The following is a 25,427-nucleotide window of genomic DNA, read 5'->3' as shown; positions in this document are numbered from 1 at the left end:
GTTCTATACACAATTCTGAACAATTACACTACAATACATTTTCATTTAACGCAGAAATAAAGAAACAGGACGGTTCCTACGAAATTGCAATAGTAAATTCGTAGTATTCCTGCCATTTCTTTATTTTTACGTCAAATGAAAATGTATCGAAGCGTTTTTGTTCATAACTGCGTATAAAACGAGACTTTGAGCCCTTTATCGCGTTTGAGATACGCGGACATCGATATTTGGAGATATGTACGATAAAGTCGAAATCGTTTTGGGGCATCCTCTTAAGATAACAATTTATCAATCAGAAACCCAAGCCTCTCTGGGACAAGGCATTTGCGGCTAGTTGTACAAAGTGGCTTGATTTCTAATCGTACAGTAGATCAACGACCCGAATGAACGCGTCGCGACTTGCTGCACCTAATCAATCCATGGTTTGGTCACTCTCGAGCTGAGTCACTCGTGTCCTTGACATTGTTTAGGCGGCAGCGAGGTGGTGGGGATGGAGAAAAGAATCGCTTGGCACTTAGCTGTGCTTCGCCGTAATTCCGTTGGCACAACGTCGCTGACCGCCGCCGAGATCGCTTTCGCCGGCACGTCGCTTTCGCTCCTCACAGACACCGATTCGAAAAATATCTTGATCGAAAATTCATTGCTGGTGAAGAAAAAAAACCACGCAAGCTTGAGAGCTTTCGTGTTATTTTTATGACTTGGCCAATAGAAAAGCTCAGTGACAAGCAGGGCTCACCGGTCAGAACGCCGGCAAACGGTGTTAAACTGAGGAATAAGGTGAGTGACGTTTTTTCTTCCGACGAAAAATACATCGTCGTTGAAATACCTGGGCGATATTTCGTTCCGAGTCGATCGAAACCTCCGCGAGAATTCGGTGCAGGTTAGAGTAATCTCCGATTCCCGCGCAAATGTACGCGATTCTGCGCTCATCGATCATTCTCGACTGATCGAATGTAATGGCGGTTCGGTCACGTGACGACGCTGTCGCTGTTGCCGAAGCTTGTTGCATAGGCGCTGCTGGGTGTCTCGTGCCACCTATTTTTAGATCGCGTCGAGAAGTGGGAAAGGAAATAGTAGTGGGAACATGATGTTGTATACTTACATCATGAGTGGGAAGAGGTTTGTAACCTAGGGTGTATGCCGAAGTATACTCGCAGTACTGCAAGTACTGGCAACCGCGTTCCGAAATCGCGCGACAGATTACTGCCGCCAGTCAGTGACGTAATGAAATTTGTGACGTTGTTGACTGCTACTGCGAGAGAGAGAGAGAGAGGGAGAGAGAAAACGCGCAAGCGCAACGCAGGAATAAGAAAGGATGACGCAACCACGAGGCAGCTCGTGCATATTACACTGAGAAGGGGAGTGCCAAGGTTGGGAAATAAAGTTTGGGGTTAGGCGGCACGTGGTTGCAGTACTAGCCCATAGTGTTACAATGCCCCAGCCATTTACGAGAAAGACAGAAAATTTCAAAATGCTGAAATAAAACATGTTTACAGTTTGAACTTCGTTGTATAGTTATTTTTCGATTAGAAAAAAGGGTGTGTGTCAGCTCCGACGCACGACTGGAGTTTACTCCTTACGAACGATAATTATGATATATGTCGAATAGAAAAAGAGGGTAAATGAACGCATCTTCCAAAATGATAAGAGAAACAAACACATAGTTTAACTTCAATCACTTGACGATTTGTTTAATAGTACATAAAAATACACGTATCAATGCATAGAAGTACAAGAAAACTTTAAAATCAAAACATTAATAGTTGATGGTTAGGTTGCCGTTTGCGTACGTTGTATCGATACAATAAATGCTACTATAGGTATGTATTTATTATACAGCATGCATACCCTGTACTCGGCAGCAGTATACAAGATGCGGCAGAACTTCGTAATACGCAGACACACACGCACACACACACGTACAAATATACGCACGCATTCAACTCTCAGACCAGAGGTAGTGAACTATACAGTGAGACTACGAAGCATCGCACAAAGAGGAGGCCCCGAGTGTAGGATACGCTCTGTAATGTATTCAATCTGATTCTTTTGCACGTTCAATCCTACAGATATATATGTTTGTCTCTTTCTACTTAACGCCTCCAAGTTTCCGAGTGTTACACTTGATTTTACTCCTCATAAAATTATCGTACCGGGCCGAATTGGTGATATTGAACAGCAATTTGATCGTTCAAATATATTTGAATTCCGATTCAACTAATTGTAAAATTACAATCCTTCAGGTGCACGGGTATTTGATTGAATCCTTCATCCTTTGAAGTGGAGGATATCCTTGTGCAGTGATCTCTAGACGTGGAGCTTTGACCCGTGGCAGGTATACCGATAAATTGAAGTTCTCGAAGAATTTCTCTCTCGTCGGTAACAATTTGCTAAGGACCCTTGGCCCACTGTTGCGGCACAGGACAGGACAGGACAGGACAGGACAGGATAGGACAGGGTCGGCACAGGACCAAACAGCTCCGCTGCACACTGTTAGTGTAACGCAGTAACAAGACCGTTAGGCGCAAATAACCCTTATCATTTTGTATGAAACCAAAGATTTTTTACGATTATTATTCGCAGTTGATCCCAATAATCAAAGATGAATCGGCAAATCATTCCATTTCTCTAAAGTTTTAGGTTTTAAATTGATAAACATAAAAAAAATTTAAGTCATGCCAAGTTGAATTCCTTTCGATTCCTACGAATTTGAAATGTTTAAAAACGGGATTCGTCAATTCGTGTTCACTCAGTGGGGCTACTTTGAGAAGAAGTTGCTCACGAACTATGCACTTTATTTACGTGTACGATTCCACGCAAGATATGAATCCGTTCCGATACTTGTAGAAGGTATACACACGTATTGAAAGTTGTATGGTATCCACATGTCGAATCATTCTGACGCAGTTGTTTAGAAAGAAGATCCGTGTAGCGGACGAGGTATTGTACAGTCAATGAGACCTCCGTTTAATTTTCGATGAACTTTGAACGACGTTATTAGGGACAGTATAATGAGAGCATGATGAGAGATTACGTTTAGGATTTGATACGAGAAAGTCCATACGAACATAGAAGGGGTAGAAAAAATATTCATCCATCAACTTTGTTTATCAATTATGTTCACCGATTTTAGAATATGACACAGGTAAGATCAAAACGCAGAAAATATTTAATGAAATAAAAATGCATTTTTTTCTTTTTCTTGTTCAAATCGTTTTTGAAACGGACTAAAAAGTATAAAATAATATCTTCTAGCCCCGTACTTTTTAGTCCGTTTGAAAAACGTTGTGAATTAAAAATTTTATTGGACGTTGGTCTTAAAGCGCGTCAACTCATCGGATTTTATGTTTGGATATGTTATTGCAGAGCTGCTAGTCCTTCTTTCTGAGATGCCTAAATTGAAGCAAATACCTTCCCTGGAAAGCATAGCTCAGGAAGCTTTGCTGGACTATGTTGTGCAGCGTTGTAAACGGCTAGGCGAACCAATGACGGCCCAAGAATTTTACTTTCGTATTGCTCGTCTCAAGAACATGTTGAAGGACATACCTCCAATTTTGTTTACGTATCTGAAAATTTACAACAAATTTCTCAAGAAATTCTATCAGGATTCACGTGAGGCCTACGCAAACTGTGGCAACGCTCCGTTAGCGATCATATTCGATATGATCATTCCTGGTCTATGTTGCGAAGGTCAGGTTCTGGCCACTCTTGACCGTCATAACGCACCACGGCTCAAAAGTCTGGAAACGCTGGACCTGACGTATTTCCCAGACACTGAATCCAAGAGTCTGGAAATGTTTCAACTACAATACATCACGACATTGAAACTGTCGACTCACTGTACATTGAAGCATCTTCGAATAATCGGACAGAGGTGCCTGAGGTTGAGAAACCTGGATGTTAGTAACTCCAAAAAAGTCACTGATGCGGGATTGACGGCCCTGAGAAAATGCTCCGTGTTGGCCTGCGTCGATATTTCCGGATGTAAAGCGGTTACTCGGAAGGGGATCAAAAAATGTCTGTCCAACCACACAGGCTTAAAGCAGATCCATTTGGAATGGGTCGAACCGGACTCGACTGACCCGAATGAGATTGTGCACCCGAACATCGAGCGTCTCGGCATCGCATCCACTCGTCCTCTCCTAGACCAACACCTAAGAATAATTGCTGAAAGATTTCCCAACTTGACTTCGCTTAAATTAAACAACTGTCGGTGCACAGGCGACTTGTCTTTGCTGATACCGCTCGAGCACCTCACGGAGTTTGAATTTGGGAGATGCTGCACCTTTGATTTCGACAGTTTATCACGACTACTGGCAACTATTGGCGGCAGGATTACTTCGCTGAAAATCCTCTGGTACAGAGAGGGACTAACGCAGAATGACTTGAATTTCATATTCTCAAAATGCGTTAACATCGAGCATTTCGGATTTAGCTACAAACCGTTTCGAGCATCGGAACGACTGGACATACCGACTTTGCCCAAGTTGAAGACACTGGAGTGTTACTTACTTCAGATTTACAAACGACGCAAACTAGAAATTATCCTGAATCCAATGCCCGAACTCAAACAAATATCGTACTCTGGATTCAGCCATACTCATCAAACAATCGAAGCAATGATATTAAGTGGGATGAATTTTCCTGAGCTTGCGGTGATCGGCCTCAACTATGAAATTAACGATTCGCAACGTATGGAGAGTCTTAAAGATATCGTTAGAGCAAACAATATTGATTTGATCTTCGAAAATTACGTTCCACCGCAACCTTGAATCTCCTGACTCCGGAACTTCTATTTTTAGTAAATCTCTTTTTCTATCACTCTTACTGGAAACAATATTTTTATAAACATATAATTATGTTAAATACCCGCATGCTGATAATTATATAAAGATACTCGTTAAGTGTGTTCAAGCATTTGTAAGATGGAAACTTATTTGTAAGTTTGAACTCTAAAGTGATGAAATCATTTGTAAGATGGAAACTTATCTCTAAGCTAGACCTTTAAAGTGATAAAATAATTCAAGCTGTAACTAATTTTGACTCTTTTGCTTCTCTTGTCAGTTTATGCTTTTATATGCGGATTCAATCATTACTTATACTTTAAGCTGTTTACATTTTTTACTGTGAAGTTTTTTTTTTTTTCTTCGTGCGATGAATTCAATTTTGAAATCTTGACATAAACAACATTTAATACACTGTTTGCTTCGCTCATGAATTTCAATACATCGAACGTGAAATACGTACTGAATTTGGCATATTTAATTACATCTAAATGCCAATTTGACACATACCGACTTACATTCTTATCTCTGCTTGTCTCTGCAAATACTGTGTCATGTAATATGTCAATCATTATTCTGTTTTTCTCATAATATTGGTATCATTTAATTATTTTGTATTATTAGTACTAATTACTCACTATTTCTCAATTATATCTTCAGATCTTTATTTCTAATTGATTTTTATTTTTATTATTATGTTACTTATTTTATATTATTTATTTTTTTTTATTCTGTTATATTTCTTTTCTACTTATTATTCTAAACCTAATTACCGACTTATTTTTAGTTATTCCATAGCTTTGTAATTTGCTTCAGGGTGCTACCAAGGCATAATAAACTGCACAATCAATCAATCAATCAAATACGTTACATATTCGGTTTCATGTCGCTTTATTTTGACTTTGTCATTTTCAGCCTTATTGTTATCGTTATCACTTTAATATTCTCGAAAAGGCAAGTTGTTGAGCATTAAATTTTTTTTCATTATTCCAGCTATATTTCGTTTGGGCGCCGCTCGCATTTACATTGAATTATGATGACTTCATTTTGCTTCTCACCTTCGTATGTGAAAACGGTTAATTGCTGGGCACCGCAATTCATAACGTTTAGAAATTGAATTGAATCAACCTCTGAACCAGAGAAATATCGTACATATTATGAAAACTTTACAGTTCAAGGCAGTTTTTCAATTTCATTAACGATAATTGTAGGGTTGATATCCGTGCTCTATCCGCCCTTTTCATTTCGACTGGACAAATTTCTCTCTCCGTAATCAGAAATCTGCTTCGATGTTCACTGAATTCTGATTTCAGGTGATCCAACCGAAAAGATGGCTAAACTAAAGCAACCGACTCCTCTGCACAAGATGGTCCTCAACTTGCTGATCAAGATCGTAATCGACTATTTTGTCAAGCTCAGTAGTGTGGGGTCGTTGGACGATCTTCGCCGAGGTGTTGCTGCGGTCAAAAAGGAAATATGCAGTCACATTCCTCGCGAATCGTCGGCAGAGTTTCATAACAGAATAATCGAGACATTTCCATATAATTCGGGAGAATTTCATACAGTTACCTGGATATTTTTTCCGGAAAGCTACCTAAACGCTGTTCTGGAAATCGTGATGGACGTCGAGATTCCGGGACTAAAATGCGAAGGTCTAATCGTGGCCGGTCTGAATCCTCGCGACGCTCATCGACTCGACGGTTTGACGGTGCTGAACTTGTCGTCTTATCTGGAAAGAATTCCTACGAGCTTCGGACGGTTTCGTCTACAAAATTTGACGACGTTCGTCCACCGGGAACATTGCACCGACGTCGACCTGATCGTGGTCGGACGAGATTGTCCGAAGCTTGAGACCCTGGACGTTACCGACTCAGAGAAGGTCTCTGACCGAGGACTGCAAGCCCTTGGTCAATGCTCGAAGTTGCGCACTGTTCGCGTTGCTCTCTGTCGGGTGACAAATCGAGGCATTAAGAAGCTTCTGTCGGATCACAGGAACATCGAAAGGTTGGCCGCCTGGCCGGACAACGGCTACGACGGGTTCAATTGCTTTTCCAACTCAGACTCGACGAAATTTTCATCGATAATCAACTTCAACGTATTGATGAAACGAATCAGAACCACGCACCTGAATACCATTGCAGACAAGTTTCCCAGCTTGACTTTACTCGGGATTCATGGATGCCTCGTTACTGGATACCTCGACCCCCTTTTGTCTTTCGGCAAACTCTCTAAGCTCGACTTGAGAGCTGCCACTGGTTGGAACTGGCCCAATCTCATCCAAGTATTGGCGGTTATTGGCGCTAACATCACCGAACTGAAGACCGCCTCGAATCGCGAAGATTCTAAGCCCGAATCCTTCGTGTCGCAGAGTGACTTGGATCGCGTGTTCGAGTATTGCGAGAATGTCGAATGGTTGAGCTTCGATTATCTGGTGGAAAAAGACGGCGAAGAACTAGTGGTACCACCTTTTCCAAGGATGATGCACTTCCACGGTCATGTTGAACGGAAACACCACGTCACGTACAAAGCTCTCTTGATATTCGGGGCGATGCTGAAGCTCGAGGAACTGCTCATGAATGGATTTTACATCACCGCCGATTTCATAGAGTCGATTATTTTAGACAACGCGAGATTTCCAAACCTGACTAAAATCATGGTACCTGTGATTTCTGGTTTTAACAAAGGCTATGGTGACATTCGTCGGATCGCGAAAGAGAATAATCTTGATTTTAGGATCACGGGTGTCTTGTAGAAACGAGTCCCTCAAAATTTCGACCCTGTATTGGTATTCATATTTTATACTGTAACCCGGCTCGATCGATTCTGCTGCTGGTCTGCGAATGACATTCATCAATTGTTACAAAATTACGGCGTTTTATCTGGTTGAATTAGTTTATCGACCGTGCCTTTATGTTATTGCATGTTGTACTGCTTACCAAAAATCATTGTAACGAACTAATCTAGCCATGTACGATATATCGAATGTTTTTTTCTTTTATCTTAACGTATATCTACATACGTATGTATGTATTTATTTATTTATCGTGGAATAATATTAATGGCATTGATTTCAACTATTCGGTATGGAATAAATCTAAAGATTATACTTCTTTGCTGCATCGAATAATTCTTTTTTGAATTATAAAACGATTTCTTCGCCACGCTTAATCGACATTTTTGGCAAAATCAAGAAATAAATTTTCCGTACGACATATCGCCTGGTGTCCAGTAATTAGAAAACAAGAAATGGATGATGCAACGACCGTCAATAATATTCCACAGTAGTTATTAGCCGATATCTTGTAATATTTTATTTAATGTTAACTTGTTATTTTCCACCAAGAGATTATTGTATATATTGACATCCTCTTATAAATATAGAAATATTTGGACCAAAGAAAATGCATGCATTGTTTCTGCGATTTCCTGTCGATAATTTCACCGACATACGACGGAAAACCTGAACTGAGTATCGTAAAAACTAAATTGAGTATCGTTGTGTCATGTAACCCGATTCCTTCGCAAAGTCAGGCGAATAAAGACAGAAACGGATCTATTTAGGAATTTTTCAATCTGTTTTAGCTGACTGATGACACGATTCGACAACGATACTCGATAACGTAAACTGCTTAAAGTTTCTACTGTTTTTGTTTCATTTTAGGGTAAAAAAGTAATATTTTTCTACGAACTATTTTTCTACAGAAGGGAATTCGAGATTCACATGAGAAATAATATTGCGTGAATTTTTTTCTACAGGAGAATCGTTGTACCGAATATTTTTCTACACAATATTTCTCTACAGACTCGAATAAACAGGCATGCGAACGTCTACCGAAAACAAAAATACAAGTCTTGTTGTAAGATTCTTTTGAATAATCATATCACGCGCATTTGCGAGTGAAAAAAAAAAATCACGCCTACATCTTGATGGTGCAATAAATTTAAGATACATAACGTGATACATTTTTATGTATCTCTGTGTTATGAGGAAACTGTCGATTTCATGTATACATATATAAAGTTCTATGTACGAAAACTAATGTCTGTTGTATACAAAGACGATACGTCGAACCTAGACTGTTTATGTTTATATCACGCTCCCATGCGTCCGAAGCGACAGAGACGATTAAATGACTGATTCTTGTTCAGTCTTGTCGGGTATTTGAGAGAATAAAGACGTAATAAAATTTGATGAATACGATCTCAAGTTAATAACCCATTCCCCATAGAAACAACTTACGAATAACTTTTTTTGCAATAAAATTAGTGCGAAACAACTGTGGTGTAATTATTTCCTCTCGTAATTCAGATCGAATAAAGTTGCTTTGATGCTAATAAAAACAACAACAACAACAACAACAGCAATGATAATCCATTTGCGTCACAATTTATTTTTCATCGACAACCCTACGAACAAAATCGCGCGTGATAGTGATCAGCTGAGCCGAAAAGAAAATTCTTTGATGTGCCTAGCTCAAGTCGTCTTTGCCAATTAATTTCGGAAGAAGGCCGGTATTGTGTGTGACGCAAAATAAACCGCGATGCCTATCGTAGTACAAACAGAGACGACAAACTTGCGTTTTCCATCAGCCTTCACCGTCTGGTTATTCCTCGTTGTTATCCCGTCGTTCGTATCACGACAGTCGAAATAGTCAGTCTCTGAGTCGCTGTAAAATTTTCGAGCGTGTGTGTCGAATCATCTCGGTGTTTAGTGCGCCTTGAGTTTTGTTGTGCATCCGATCGCATAATTGGAGGATGTCTGCACACGGAACGTACAAGGTAAGACTGCGAAGACTCGCAATAAAATCTTTCGTAACTCAAATCGATTAACGTATTGGTAAATCTTGGTGAGCGGTCATTGAATGCATAAACGTGTATTAACGCGTATGGCCTCCCTAAAATTCACAAAGAAGGAATTCCAGTACGAATCGTAGTCTCCTTTTTGTTTATAGCCCGACTTACGCCTTATCGAAATTAATTAATTCATGGTTCACTACAAATGTCAACCCTCCTGCCTCCAGAGACAAAGACAGTTTTATATTGGTAGAAAAAATAAGTAAACTGATTATTCCAGACAATTACATTTTAATATTACTAGACGTAATATATTTATTCGCCAATGTGCCTACAGATCTCGCTATGTTAGCTGTAAAGAACCGTTGGGCCTTTCTAGATAAAAAGATTCCAATCCAACTTACTGAACTTGTTAATGCCTTGAACATCTGTTTTGATTCGGTAATCTTCAAATTTAACAAGGACGCATACGCGCAAACAAATTTGATTTTGATATACTCTTCTATTTCAGATATGTTGACGATATTTTAACTGCTGTCCCTAAAGAAAAAATAGACTACATATTGAACATTTTCAACCAATATCATCCCCGATTATAATTCACCATTGAAATTTTATGGTGAAAAGATTATTCCATTTATCAAGTGAATTCAGCAGAATTTTTAGTAAATTCCAAGTACCGTAAATGAAATTTCCCTTTTGCGTATTTCCAACAAAGTTAAGCAAAATGACAAAATTATAATGCAAATTTATTGAGAATGCTTAGTAATTCACTTTATAACACGGAATTTGTAATTCAACTACACTTTTGTGCTGTAAATGTGTCGTAGATTTTCAAAAATTTTCAACAGTGTACGTCCAGTTGTTGAAACTATGTTCGTATGATCTTGTCTGAATAATTACTGTATTAGCGTTAACCATATTTAAGTCGAGTCAAACTATGTATGGTGCATTCAACTCTGACAAAAGTTGCAGGAATCATCTCGGGTGGTCTAAATACTTATCCGTAAATAGTTGATTATAAATTAGTTAATCGAACCGTACTCCATACTATCGAAGACTACAGAACAGAGCTCACCGCACAATACGAATATAATCCTGAGGAATTCATTCATTCTTTCTTACCTTCTTCATTATTCTTCATTATCTCCAATCAGTAATTGAGTCATTTTTTTATTATGGGATATATCGTTTTTTACTTTCCTGAGTTTTTTTAGATTTTCGCGGAAAGTGAAAAGTTTTGTTTCTTTTCCATGTTTGGAAAGTATCGGGAAAACTTGGCATTTCCGCTGCACAGAAATCTCGTTTAATGGATCGATTTTGAGGGTCTGTTATGAAGTTCGAATACAGCCTCAACGTCGCCAAAAACTTGAAACATGAATTGCTACTGTTCTAATACTTTTAAGCCGGAAGTTGAGAATAACAACCTAGAATTAACAGGTTTACGCATCTTGACTGTTGTCTATTATTTTTCGTACAGTCTCTCATATCGATTCCGGGATGGGTAATTAATTTAGTTTACCACACATTTTCAGTAGCTTTAATAGAAAAACTCGTCATCAATATCACCCAATAATGTCTCCAAATGAAAAATAATAGATTGTATTTTCAGTTAAATAACTCTATTCAGCATATGATTTATCAATAAATAATCAGTTAACCAGATAATTTTGTAGATAATTCTCGAAAATTATAAATCACGTCAAGTGCAATGGATGAAAATATTGCTCAATGTACGTCGAACTTTAATTTAAAAATATTGTATGTATATATATATATATTTGATCGTGAAAAAAAAAATGCCAAATTCAATTTGCTTTCTAAAATTCTTGATTTCTGATAAATGCAGTAAACGCAGCTTACAATTATTGAATCAAATAAACGTAAGATATTTTTTACGATCATTGTATCACTTCTTTCGTATCGCAGCCAGAATTAATAAAACCATTCAAGGGATCAAGGTGTCGAGCCGATTAATTTCCTAACCCTGCAACTTCTCATCCATACTAAGATTGTTCGGTTTCACAAGACAGGCGTAACCACTCAAGGCCCAATTCCCAACTCACCGCCCGCAATTGATAGCGTGAGTTTCCGGGCCCGTTTCTTCTCCCATTTTCGAATTTATCTACACGAGCGCCGTTTCATTTCCCGCTCCGGCGTCTGTGCGACGTCAAAGCCAACTTCAAAGGTCCTTTGGTCGTCGGCGGCTCGTTCCTTCGAGTCCTTTTATCGGGCCCTGGAAAGCGTCGGGGTTGAAAAGCGCGTATGGTGGTGAAAAATAATTGGGCCTTGTCGAGACCGATCCTACGGCACCTGGCCTGCAGAATTATCAGGCCCAGTGCGGCCGGATCGCTTTACCGCGAGATATTTACGCCCGGGTCTTTTCGAGGGCGAGAAGACCGCTTCAAAGACGCCGGCTTAATACGCCGGCTCTTTTAGAGGGCGAGAATTGGCCGATTATCCAGGCGCTGAAAGTGACACTCTCTTCATCGTCGGGGAAAAGAAACGGAGAGAGGGAAGGGAAGAGGGAGAAACGAGGAAATTGGGGAGGGAAAAGCTCCTAGTCGAAAATTACGCGGGCAGAAATAACGAGGCGATGGCGTCAAAATCGCATTTCAGATGATATAAATGGTTTCGAGTCTCTTTTCTCACCGCCGCTTTCTGCGTAGGTTATTGGAGCTATTTTGAGACCCGGAAAATTTTCCGGTAATCCCCTTGTCGGCCGATGTTGGAAACGATTATTCATATTTCGTAATTTCTCGTCGGAAACGAACTAAACTTGGTAGCTGAAGAAAAGAAAACAAGGAAACACTGCAATAATCATGGGATCACTTGAGTTGTATTAATGGAGAGAGAAAAAAAAAACGCAGAAAAAGAGGCACAGATTAAGGAAGGTTTTTGGTGAAACATACACATGTCAACTGTATCTTTTATTATAAACTTAGTAAAATTTTGTCTGCCCACAATGGCTTTTACTATTTTTACACTAAATTCTGCATTTCAAGAAGTATATATTTTTCTGCAGTTTTGAAGTAGAATCTGCTCGTTCATGCACTCCGCGTTCAAAATTACTTAAATTAAATTTATCCTCATCTTTTCTTTTTTCATTACTAATTGATATCTTCCTTTTTATTCATACGATAATGCCCGCATTTCTTTTTCACTTGAGAAAACTTTCCATAAGCTGCGACTACTTATTATTATTATTCATGTTATTGTTGTTGGTTTTGTTGAAAAATACTTTGACGATTTTTTCTTGCCAAGAAATAAGTAAACTAACATTCTCTTATCATTTTGACGACATCGACATATAATTGTGAGGATGGGGGTAAAAATGTGTAAGGATCTTGAAATAAAAGGTTCTTGATAGTATCGAATATTTGAGAATGCGAAAATCTATTTTATAAGATTTTCGAAACTACGAAAGCTGAAATGTAGAAAAGTCAAAGTATACTAACGTCAGAATGTTTGAAAATTGTGCAGAGTTTTAATTCCATAATTTACCTCTCTACACTTCGTGTTTTACATACGCGAGCTTTCTATATTTTAAAAATTCGAAACTTATGACCTTTCTAGTTCCAGATCTTTCAACATTTGACACGAGTTTATCACCGAAATTCTTGTAATAACGTTAATTCTGCCATGACTTCTCAGTGCTTGACAATGGCAGATATTTAATTTGAATCGCATCAGTTTACATGCTTCGTATATCGAACGTTTCTCAATTTTAACGTAACGAATTTCGTTACATGTTAATTCCACTAAGGATCATAAAAATATGCCAGCCCTGAAAAGCGTTTAACAAACTTTTCTTTCCTTAAAAGCTTCCCGTCGTGAATAAACGTGATCCAAAACTTCGATTAAAAGATCGAAATTCGGCTCGATCGTGTCGTTAAAATTTTGAAAAGTCGATTTTCTCGATTTTCACGAGAAAATCTCTCACCCCGTATCTCTTACGCGATCTTCCGTGTTTCCAATCGTTCGAAGTAAAATTTATCACCCGCCGTGAGATGTTTCCTCGGATCCTCTACAGGGATAAAAAAATTGTGAGGAAGCTGCGAGGCGTGGATGAATTGACGCCGTAGAAGCAACCGCGCCGCCCTGTCGACAATGGGTGATTTTTGATTGTTGTTAAATATTTTCGTCACCGAAGACATCTTTGTGAGGGCGGGTATCGGCTCGGTGGGGGTTTTTCGAATTCGTTTGTACTTTTAAAACGCCCGGTCGCCTTACCCTCCATTGTCCAACCTCCCCTACCCTCTGCTGAAGTGAGAAAATCTGAGAGGAACTCTTTTGACTTCACCGAGGATCCTTCGCTCTCTCTATAAACGTTCCCTGCAAGGATCGTCTTAGTGAGCGGTTATCCCGCGGGCTCCCGCTATTATCCCTCAGCCATTTTACCCGCCTTTCTATACCACCTCGGTTTACCCTCTTAGGTTCCATGGGCGTCCCGGGACCCGGTTTTGTGCCTTTTACGTCACCCTATAAGCTCACGTCAAGCCGCGATGCTAATTCTCCGCTTGATTAATGTTACATCTTGCGATGAGACCTCGTTTGTTTTCGATAACTGATTATTGAGAAATCGATTTTTGCACTTATACTTCGATGAGACAATTCTGTCACGTCATTTTTCATTCCACCCTCGACATGCGAATTGCGTTTAATTGGATTGAAAAAGCTCATATTCGACGCTTCGACAAATTGCGTCAGACGTATATTCGAGTAAAAGATAATTTGAAACGAGAACGCGGTAAAAACAAAGATTTGAAAAGTTTCACTGATGATAATCTAGTAACACGTTTAATTAAAAAAGATACCCTGAATACGGAATTTTTGTTTTTACAACACTTCATTACGTGGACAACGTCTACCATTTTGTTTCTCTGTTTTTCTTTTTACATTTAAATTAATAAAACTCGGTTCATTCTATTGAACGACAGCTCACTTCGGTAGTAAATAAATTTTTCATAGATCCTGTGAGTTGGATTTTGAATGATACTGATATATTTCTTACTGAATCACAAATTTATCATTTGTTAATTACAACCGTATTACATGTCGGATATTTTTTTTGCCAGTTGACGAGCTCGAGAAAAAACTTGTCGGCCAATTTGTGTGAAATATATACTCAACTTGACTAAATATTTTTCATTAAATTCAGACTGTATGAATTCTTTTTCTTCTCTTATTGCGACGAATCAACAAAGCAATCTTATGTTTTTTATGTTTTATGTTTGCTGATAACGCTGGCTTACAAGGACTATTTTAATCAGAGGTGACTTAAACTTAGATATATGTTTAATCTGAGCGTAAGTTATCGTATTAATTCAGGATTTGCTACAAGTAACGTCATGTTCTTGAACGAATCGAGTGCAAAGACTGCGTAGGTAAGTTTGCTTATAAAAAAAAAACAAAAAAAGACAACACATCGACATCAGCCGCAATTCACGCACGTCCCTTTTAGACGGAAGCAGTATCTGCAGTTGCAACAACAGCTGTGCGACGGAGTCGAAAGAATCCGTGAAAGTTAACGATCTCCATAGTACGTGACACAGAAGATTTTTGGGTAGGTATAAGAAGAGGCGAGAGTTTTTAAACGTAGCGAAGTTACATTCACGAGGTGAAATAAATTGTCACGGTACGAGAATGACCCGTCTCTCGTTTTCACAATAATGGCGTATTTCGGCCCGAAACCGGACAAGCAGGGCCCAAAACTCGGGTAACCATAACAATCCGGACCTCGTCTTCGACAATGGGCCTCGGAACGATCTGTTGAGCCACCATCGTCGATGGATTTTCCACCAGTCCGATCAAACACAAGCAAACATGGGCCCGAACGGTGGTCGGGCCCCTCGGGCCCCTCGGGTGGGGGCCCATTATGCGATTCGGCAACAAGACGCGCTCGACGTCGTCGCAGAATGCCTAACTGATCCTCTTTTGTCGAAGCATGCGAGTCGCCCCGGGCTGACAACTATTTTCGTGCTCGCGAACACGTGTATAAGGCCCCGAAGAATCTCCTCGGGGCCCAGTGGAGAAATTCACCCCCGCTGGGACGCCGCCGATATCGAGGGCCCGGAATTCTGACTTGTGCCCCGATTGTCCATTTCGTTCCCCTTCTCGCTCAAACGGCGCACATTAGCGCAGCTGATCTTTTCACCTTTGCATCGCCATTTCTCAACAAGCATAAATATGTCCGATTGTCAGATCGCCAAGCAAGTTACCCGAATCCGCTTGTTGTTTTTTTTTTAAATTTTTTAATCCGGTCAATTGTGAAAGTAATATCGTGAGACAGAAATTTTCTAACTAGGAGAGAGAGAGAGAGAGAGATTTATTCATCGTAGCGGAATATTCTTATCCGAATTCGTTTGAATTCAATTTGCAGTGTAAAAGTGCTGAAAGCAATCAAATGATTCTTTTTACATTTTTTAAAAGTAGATTTGAAAAAATAGCTCTTAAATGTTACAGCGAATCTTATTGCTGAAACGGAAAACCGATTCATTCGTGTCAAGTAAAGATCGAAGAGGATAGGTTGTAAAACTTGGAATATTGTTCCAAGAAATTTTTTTAACTTGATTGACTTAAATTTCCTCTTTTCGCGCGAAAGGAGGAAAGGACGAAGGGAGGGGAATTATCCTGCCGCCTGCATCGACGAGCATCGATGATCCTGCACAGTGGATACATTTTTTGCGTCTCTTAGGGAGGGCGGAAACACAAAACCGGGGGGGGGGGGGGGGGGGGGGGGCATCGCGAAAGACGAAACCGGATGCTGGGGCTATTAAAAATTCGCAAGATTTCCGAAGACGAGCGACTGCGCACAGCCACCGGACCAACCGACCGGACTGCCCGTTCAGAAAACGAAATGAGGAAGAAGAAGAAGAAGAAGAAGAAAAAGAAAAAAAAAACCCCCCCATTTCTAAGCACTTCCTGTCCGTTTTCGGCCCCCCGAATTCCCCACAAAGAAGCGTTTCACATCTCTTCACGGGGATTATACCGTCATTGAGAGGAGATGAGGGGGGGAAATTATAGTAATTTGAGTGGTAACTTGAAATGGTTGCGTTGCCTGGGTTCGTTTGTACCTAATCCTGTTTCCTCTTCTAACTCACACTCGCAATCAGTCACGTGACGCTAATACCGGTAACAATTTTGACGGAATAAGGTGGATTCAAAGACGCGTATGTCGAAGACAGGCCTTTGTGCATTTCCGTGTGTGTGGAATTTTCAATATTATGATTTTAACTGAGGAAATCCAACACTGAGATTGGAAATTTAATTCATTACACCTGCGAGACGATTCGGATTCAATTTACAGACAATTGACTCACGCGTCTCCGTTTTTTAGTAATGAAATCGGGTGTTTCGACCAATTTAAATCTGTTTTATTCACGGACAAAAAGAAATTTGACGATATTCAATCTATTTCAAAATTATAGACTGCGAACTGCACCGAGAGAAATTTTTAGTTATTTTCATTTTTTACCACAATCGAAAAATATAGTTCTAGGTAGAAAATGAAAATTAGTTTTCTAGGTGTACCCAGAAAGACTAATATCCGTTACTATTCTTTCTCATTACGATCACTGTTGCTGTATTTTCTTGCAACTGTTGCGAAAATTTAATGCTTGTGCAACAATAAATTGACGTCAAAGCCTTATTTAACTAAAAAAGTTTAGTTAACCGGACAAACTGATTTTACGTTGCAATAATCAAAAAAGGATCGACGACAACGCAAAATGGTTAGGCGTACCTCGTTTTTCGTAATTTCAACAATATTCAAACAGTTTTTTCAACGACACCTGTTTTACTGAATTTTTCTAGTTACTGTAACAAATGAAATTTTTCTCAGTGTGAGTATATTTTTTAGGACCAATCAACTTTTTTCTAGTCGTCAAGATCGTTATAATTGCTTTCGAGTAATCGATATACGATTTCGGAAAACTGTCTTGGACGAAAAAATGAAAGTTTCACTTCAAAAGATATTGTCGAATTATTCGAACCGTGCAAGCTGAAAAATTGGCGACAAAAATCACTGTTCTCTGACACTACAAACGTGACTAAGAATTTTTGTAATCCGTATTCGACTCGATAAAAAATTGAATAAAAATTACAAAAAAATTCGTTTCGAGCTGGGAGATTTTTAGGAAGCGATGGAACGCGAAGTGGGAGAAAATCGGCGCGTAGTAACGAGAAACTTGAACCCCTGTGCGGTGGAGGTGAAAAAAACGCGTCCCTCGGATCGAAATCAATGAATTGCTACGAGATATCGAATTTCCTCTACATACACACGGTATTAAAGAATTTTTTCAAATTGGAAAGAAAACTTCCCTCAGCGATTAGTGTAGGTGGGTAGGTATATTATACGTATAATGTATATCGAGTTGCAATCAGGCGGGCAAATATCACGTTTCGAGATTATATTCATGGGGTTATTACATGGGCGAGGGGAAACCCTCGCGAGGCCGCAACCCCAACCCCTTTGTCAAAGATTGATCGCACACACACACACACACACACGCATACTCGTAATAAACAGAGAGCCTGGCCGCAAGCACCTGCTGCTCTTTCTCCCACGGCGCGTTTGTATGAAATTACCGTGAAAATTTATAGCGAAACCCGCCGCCGTCTGATCCTCGCAACTTTGCCGGCTTCAAACGGTGATCCTTGATAATTCACCCCGTACCTGATATATCGATTATTCCCCAATTTTCATCGGTATTTCAATTAATTTTTATCGTTCCACGTGAGAAAAAAAATAATAATAATTACAACAACAACAACAACAACAACAACAACAACAACAATTACAATACATAACGCACCTTGATTAATTATTTCTCGCTGTAGATACGATTTAGCAAAAAACAATTTCGCACGACAGGTGATAAGGATGGTAAACTCGATTTAACGTTACACGGATCTCCAGCAACACGAACAATTTATTGTTGAATTACAAAATAAGTCAGTGGGTCTCCAATTTTTACAATTGAGATGAAATGTCAACCATCGGTAAGATTTTCATTAGACAGGTATTTGTTTTACGTTAGATCAAATAATATCGAAAATGATTACTTTTCAAAAAGCCTCCAGTGTTACGTAGTAATTGCGTGCGACTTTTTTCGTATTTTAAAACAATTTTATTATACAGCTATTCTGGTAGTGGCAAAAAACATAAGTTGTTATCCAATTTACTACATCCGATAATTAGCCATGAAATTATACCACTTATTTGATATTTGTAGTATTCAGACGAATTTTCAATTGCAAAAGAAAGTTTTTTTCACGAAGAAAATTATTCAAGTCAATTTAATTGTTACGTTTTATTTATTTTTTTTTTGCAAACACAGTTTCGAGGTTGATCAGATTAATAATTATATATTGTAATATCAATTCTCAAATTACCAAAACCATCTGTAGAATTATTACAAATTTCGAATGAGAAAATGTGTGACATGCTGGGAGCTTTTTCAAGTACACGAACATATGACGTGATTTGAAAGAAGGAAAATTTATCGATATACCACTTGAAATTTCACGTGAACAGAAAAATTTTCGAGTTTCATTGACGTGTCTCCTTTATAAATGCGATTGACAGGTGAGAAGAAGACGATCAGAATTTTTCCAAATTCCGGTCATTATTCGTAGATGCAACGTCTGACGGATGGTGGCAGGTCGCGCGGCTCGTTAGACGTGTGAAAAAGTCTTTGGTTAACGAAATTAGCCGGAATTGAGGGAATAGAAAGGAGGAATCCCGGGATCCTTCCTGAGAGGAAAAAAATAGAGGAGCGGGAGCGGGGAGGGGGGGGGGGGGGGTGTTATAAAAAATCGTGGGGTAAAAAAAGGCGGTCGGGGAGAGAAAGAGAGGCGAGAGTCGAGGGAAGATCTATTTTAATCTGATGATTGTGAGGCGATGGGCCTAATTTAATCTTTAGGACCCGTTCGTTTTTTTTTTTTTTTTTCTTTCCCCCGATTCTTCTTTTTCCTCCTCTTAACCACCACGGCACCGGGTTCTCACGACGTCACGTTTTCGCCTGCACGTGGTCAACGGTTTTTGTCGGCTTCCCGAAACCGCGCAACGCCTCGTTCTTAAAAACTTTTTACGACCTTGTCGTGGATCAGATTATCTATTAATAGACATGAGTGGGCCGAAAATTCATACATAAACCATCACCCGAGACACTTATTACCGAAATTCCCCCCCTGATCTTCTCGACCTTTCCCTCCCGACTAAACTCAGGCTTGAACTACCGTTTGATTGCGTTTTTTGTCACCTCGACGTCTCTCGAGCTCAAAGAAACGGAAAAAAATTCTCACCACGATAATCGCATTTGGCACTTGACTTGGGACGTATACCGGGATGTAAAAAGTTTGACGAAAAAATTTCCCCTTTGCCCCAAAAGCGTCGCGACCTCTACAAACACACGTTCCTTTTACGTTCAGATCTTCTTTCTTCGCCCCCTAAATCCTTCCTTTTTACAAAAGAAAATGTGAAATGACTTCATAAATTCGTCAGCCTCGGCTCGAATCTCGGGGAAAAGATTCAAAATTCACTTTGGAAATCGGAAATCTGCTAACGATTCGGCTTCCAATTAGCGGCTCTAGTCTCTTGCTAGACGGAAATGGTGGTTGACCAGGTCCATTCTCATGTGCAGCCACTTGATCGAGCACGTGGTTTTCCAGTTTTCATTTCACTTTTCCGAACATATTTATTCTATGTGAGAAGAGCCGACACACGTGGCGCTGCTCGCTAACGAAGGCGACTGTATTTTGTGTCGATAATTGCTTGGATATTAGGAAATGACCACTTACCATTCGATTTCTCAATATTGTAACTCACTTTGAGTAACATGTCCTTTGATGCTACATCTTCTTCTTCTTCTTCTTCGTGTCTTGTATGTAATAGAAATAGGTCCAGTTTGACCGAATCCCAGTTTTAACGGACCACCCTGTATATTGTGTAAATATAGTGGATGTGTTTACCCTAAAACCACGTGCGGAACACGCTGCAGACGCTTTTGGAGCACATGTGTATAACGTAACGCGAAACCTGTGGATGCCTGGGTGAAGAACGTCGACACAAGGAGGTTTCTGGGTTTGGTATACACATAAGAATCAGCACCACGGTCGCCGAAAGTAACGCCTGTCAGTCAGGCTGGTGGTTGTATTCGTGGACCCTTTGGTATGGAAGCGTAGCGTGATTAACCGAAGCAAGAAGTTCAAGGATCATCGAAATGTAAACTGCGATACACCATGCGAATTACGTCGCGAATGGATAACACGCATTAAAATAGCACTTCAACTCGCGTAACGCTTTCTTGGAATAATCACTCATCGACGAGACGATATCTAAATTGAAGTGTGCGAGGGACTGATCGTTATCTGAAAAAGAGTGTTAACCGGATACATCAAGAGTTCATGAATTCGAGTGGTTTCAACAATTTTCAAGTGAAGTTTTCTGACCTGACGAACTGACGCTGATTGCGAGTTCGAGTGACTTGAATGACTTTGCGTGACTTTGACTAGCTTACTTGGACTGACTTCTAGTCTGACTGAATAGTCTTGGTAATGTTCGGATTGAGTGCATGGGACAATCGGTGGCGAATGAAATACCGAGAGCTGGGCCGAGTGATCGAGATAATCTGAAGAGAAGAACGATCGTTCTCGAGTACAGTGTGGAAGAGCAACAATGAGCGTCTTCTAATTGTCGCTGGAGGATGGGAAGGCAATGGAGAACAGGATGGTTAGTGCGTGATGGAGTGCCGACTATAAAGAAGAAGAATGAGAAGAAAAAGAAAACGAAGAAGTAATCTGGTTTTGAAATCTCCCAAGGATGAAGACGAGGAAGCATAAATAAAAGAAGGAATAGAAGAAGCAGAAGAAGAAGAAGAAGAAGAAGGTGGAGCTACTCTTCAGCCGGCTGTGGCGGAAATCTGTGGTGTGCGTTAAGATACAAATATTTCTATAATTCCCCGACACAATAGCGGCCGCATCTCGACAATGGGCATTGGCCTATTGGCCGAGTTTTTGGCCTCTGTAAATCTGACAGTGGCGTAGCTGAGGCCAATAACAGACTGAAAAAATGTCATTTGCTACAGCATCTGTAGGAAAATCTAGTAAAATTGGTATTGTTGCAGCAACGGTTTCGATATTGTCTGGAATTGGAATAACACGTGGTACAACTTATCATCGCGATACGTACAAGGATATATGATGCAAAATAACGGTCTTAGTAGTTATACAAGAAGAGTTCTGTCTACAGATTCCGATACCGACAATTTACCGACATTCCGAAAACAGAGAAACTCAAAGTTGGGAAGGGTTCGTGTCTGAGCTACGAAGCGGCTGGGACGTCGGTAATATGCCGGTATGGGAATCCGTATAGTTCTTACGTGCAAAATTGTCGTTTTCTTTCCAAAACTGTGTTTTTTTCAGATTGAATACTAAGAAAAAAATGAAAACATTCGAGGATCGCGCCGTCGAAACAGCTAGAGATTTCACTCCGTGAAGTGAGCCGAGATCCGCGGCTGCACCATTGGCCCATTATCCACTTAGTATAGGTTTCCGAGCCCTCGTAAGATCGCCATAAGAGGGCTATGGCTTTTCTATGGGTTTCCTTTTACGTAGATTGACGATTTTAGCCCCTGCACGTGTTCGACTGTCTGACAATGGCCCTTCTTCCACTCCTTGTACTCCCGTGTTTGAAAAGCTCCGCTGGCTCATGCCTCAACCGGAGATAAATTCTACGGTGTGTTACTTTCTGGGTTTCATCTATGATGCCGCAGCTAACCGATGGCCGAGAATTGCCGTCGGGGAGATTGACTGACGCTTCGTTTGTCAGAGTTTATGCCCCGTGATCTCGAACCAAAAGTCCCTCTTTCCTCACCCACGAGTCGCTCGGAACTTGCCTCTACAAGGGTCTCAAAACTGCTTGGTTCACCGATTCTTCGCCTATCGATTCAACGGACGCAATATCATACCGTATAGATATATCGACTAGCCAAGAAGTGAACGAGGCGCTGTCCACTCGAAATATCAAACCTTCGAATCATACCTGAAAAGCCTTGTCTCTGTATTTTATACGTTTCTTTTTTTCATTCTTCCTTCATGCGGGTCAACTTGAATCCCGCCTTTGTCTTAAATCGTTACGAGCATAGATTCGATCCGTACCAAGAGATTCTCAAACGTTACCGAAAGTCGCTAATTGTCTTCGATGTCAACCGCTTTCAAGTCATCTTCCATCACGCAACTTATCATGAATCGTTCTTTTTGTTGCAGTCATAAGTCTCTACATGAAGCTGTTCGCCACGGTGCAACCTAATAGGGTGAGTCAGTTCAATTGCCTTAAAACCTTGACTGTTTTCCATTTATTAGATCAAGTACGAAATTTTCTACAAACTCGTAGAACACACTGCGGAGTCTAAGATCAGTTGCTCATCCAGCAACATCAGATGAAAGCAACAAAGGTTCCCATTGTCGTCACCTTCTCAGAACCATGAAAATTACAAGCTGATTCCTGACCCTAAAAATAATCGACCAATCATTGTGAAAATCTATCATTATATTCCGATGAAACTTTGAGATGTAAAACGGAAGCCTGAAACCCTTTCTTACGACGTTCATCTGCGCGACTTGGCAGTTTGGGTTTTTGGCAATGCGAGTAGTTTACAAAGCCGGATCCGTAATCCGTGAAAACATAATATCCCGCTTTCTGTATCTTTAGCTGGCTTGGACCGAGCCTAAGTTCACACGGTTGGTTCAGCCAAAGGTATTTGAACGAAATATGACGTTCGAAATTGACTTAATATGTCCATTATCGACTGCGTCGTCGATCCTCGCCGAGCATCTGGCGTCTTTACAATTTTCACAAATAACATAGCCACCGTGCTTAAAGCTTTTATTCGAATGACGTGTGCGTATGTATCTCCGTGAAACTTTCATTCTCGAAAGGAAAAGTGGGATACAACGCTGCAGGTATAACAACAACAGAATCGCGAGAAATTTTACAAATATCCAATTCTCCATCCCGACGTTCCTGCGTCGCGGTTATTTTATTTTCTTCCAGATTTTCTTCCTCCTTCTTCTTCTCGCCCACACTCGAAACACTCCATTCTTCGATTCAGCTCATCCGTGAGCTTTAAAAACGTTTCGCTGCAGGAAAGTCTGAGCTGTTGCGGCTCTTAGCCTAAAACGACGTCAAATAATACAATAATTGTCCCTTTCAACAGTCGAAAAGGTAAATTTTTAAGAAATTTGTCTCAATATAATATTGTCGTTCAATGGCCGGCTGTGCGGTATCTTGGTTCTTCATTGTATGTGAAAATTTTCTACGCCCAGTGGCGCCGAACGAGATTCCAAAAATCGGAATCAAGTTCTTTTTCGTCGCGTGAAAAGCATTGAAAAATCCCCAATATTAAACACAGTGGCGTTATTTTCGCCGGTGTTTTATGCTCGGCAATTTTTCTTCATCAATTGCACAGTTTTTCAGCATTTTTTGGGAACTTGACGAGAACGAAACCGACATCTCGACGCCGGCACCATTGCAAGTTAACCGAAATGCACAAAAGGCGGGGGATCGTGGACGACGAAGTCATTGTGGCAAATATAAGTTGAAATAACTTTGAAATCGTTCTTCTGTATACATACATATGTATGTGTATAATAGAAGGTCGTCGTCTGGAAGTCTTTTGGAAATTTAAGTGACTGCGCTGCAGATCGAAACTGGAAATGCATTCGCCGCTTTTACTACCTTCGAAGTCTTTCGAGTTTTCTGTAATAGTCACAGTTACTCGAATGCCTTTTAACTCCGAGTTTTCGGCCCGTGAAAAAGTAACTACTCCATTATTCCGCAGACCTCCGAAGCAGATGGAACGCCGCTTTTTTCAAACAAGTTTCTGCGAGATCGAACATCGGAGATTCACACGCGAAACGATCTAACCGTTTTGGCAATGATTGTCGATTGACCAAGAATAATCGATTTTTGATGAAATCGTTTATTTTTTCCCGATTAATCGAGTATAATTTACGAAATTTTGATTTTATGTGCACCGTTTAAAAAACATACGAAATTACGTAGATTCAATCTAATCGTGCTCGATTACTTTTTCGGGTTCGATTATTTTTAACTTAGTAGCAATTGCTAATTGGCGGAAAAATACGAGTTTTCTCTTCTTCGATGAGCGAATTTTTACTCCCACCGTCATAGACCTGAAAGAGCAGTTAAAACTGAAAATCGTTTTTAAGGTTGATTCGAAAAGCTTTTTCTCCTTTATTTATAGCTCCGGAAGATTGGAAATTTTTTCGACGTTTTTAAAAACTAAGAGAAAAATGTTCCGGAAAATAGTTCGTACGTATTCTAATCGTATTATGGATAAATCGTGAAAATTATTATCGATACAGACAAAATTTTTACAAATTTTGATGCTAGTGAGAAAAGTTTGGACGTATTTCAATCGATAATAGAAGAAATATCGATTCAAAGTGAATAAAACTCTAAAAATTCGGTATTTGAAATATTGCACATTTTTGTGATGCATGTTAAACGAAAAAAGAATAAGTAAATGGTTTTCTATATTCTGCTATAAAAACTAGCAAGATCGATTAACACTAGGTTTCATCGAATCATGCAAAATTTTCATCGATAATTCGATAATAAAATAAATAAAAAAAAAGTAGATAGAAAAATCTTGAATAGCGTTCACAGACAATATCAGTTGTTGTCGAATGATGAAACGAAAGAAGAAAGGAAGAGCGAATAAAGTAGGAATTTCCTAAGTAGGTATAATTCGACTTGTTTCCGCCCCGTGCAGAAGAATAAGGAAAAGAAGAAAAAAGGGACGACGTACGGTGCAAAATATT

General features: G+C 39.8%; 2 protein-coding genes across 25 annotated transcripts in view; both read left to right on the top strand.

Annotated features, from left to right (window-relative positions):
• The window catches only part of LOC124188063 (tubulin monoglutamylase TTLL4-like), a 193,458-nt gene that overhangs the window by 92,645 nt on the left and 75,386 nt on the right, over positions 1-25,427 (top strand). For 15 of the 17 annotated variants that reach the window (XM_046580363.1, XM_046580373.1, XM_046580371.1 and 12 more), the window contains one exon: positions 22,848-22,894. The gene's annotated coding sequence lies outside the window, so the exon portion shown is untranslated. Of the gene's footprint in view, positions 1-8,752; positions 9,564-21,489; positions 21,510-22,847; positions 22,895-25,427 lie in introns of those variants that run through there. The other 2 variants (XM_046580379.1, XM_046580380.1) reach the window with 2 other exon arrangements.
• On the top strand, positions 129-8,466 carry LOC124188068. Of its 8 annotated transcripts, XM_046580404.1 has the most exons (4): positions 129-777; positions 2,244-2,335; positions 3,367-4,801; positions 6,098-8,466. In XM_046580404.1, the coding sequence occupies exon 4, from the start codon at positions 6,115-6,117 to the stop codon at positions 7,534-7,536; it is 1,422 nt and encodes a 473-aa protein (XP_046436360.1). In that variant the 5' UTR covers positions 129-777; positions 2,244-2,335; positions 3,367-4,801; positions 6,098-6,114; the 3' UTR covers positions 7,537-8,466. The 8 variants fall into 8 exon arrangements, with proteins under 8 accessions (XP_046436360.1, XP_046436365.1, XP_046436363.1 ...); XM_046580409.1 differs by lacking the exon at positions 3,367-4,801; XM_046580407.1 differs by lacking the exon at positions 3,367-4,801 and having other exon boundaries at positions 2,244-2,492.

Source organism: Neodiprion fabricii, chromosome 1 (assembly GCF_021155785.1).
Source record: "Neodiprion fabricii isolate iyNeoFabr1 chromosome 1, iyNeoFabr1.1, whole genome shotgun sequence".
In the NCBI taxonomy this organism is placed as follows: Eukaryota; Metazoa; Arthropoda; class Insecta; order Hymenoptera; family Diprionidae; genus Neodiprion; species Neodiprion fabricii.
The sequence above is the reverse complement of the archived record's forward strand: the minus strand, read 5'-3'. Positions and strand labels throughout refer to the sequence as shown.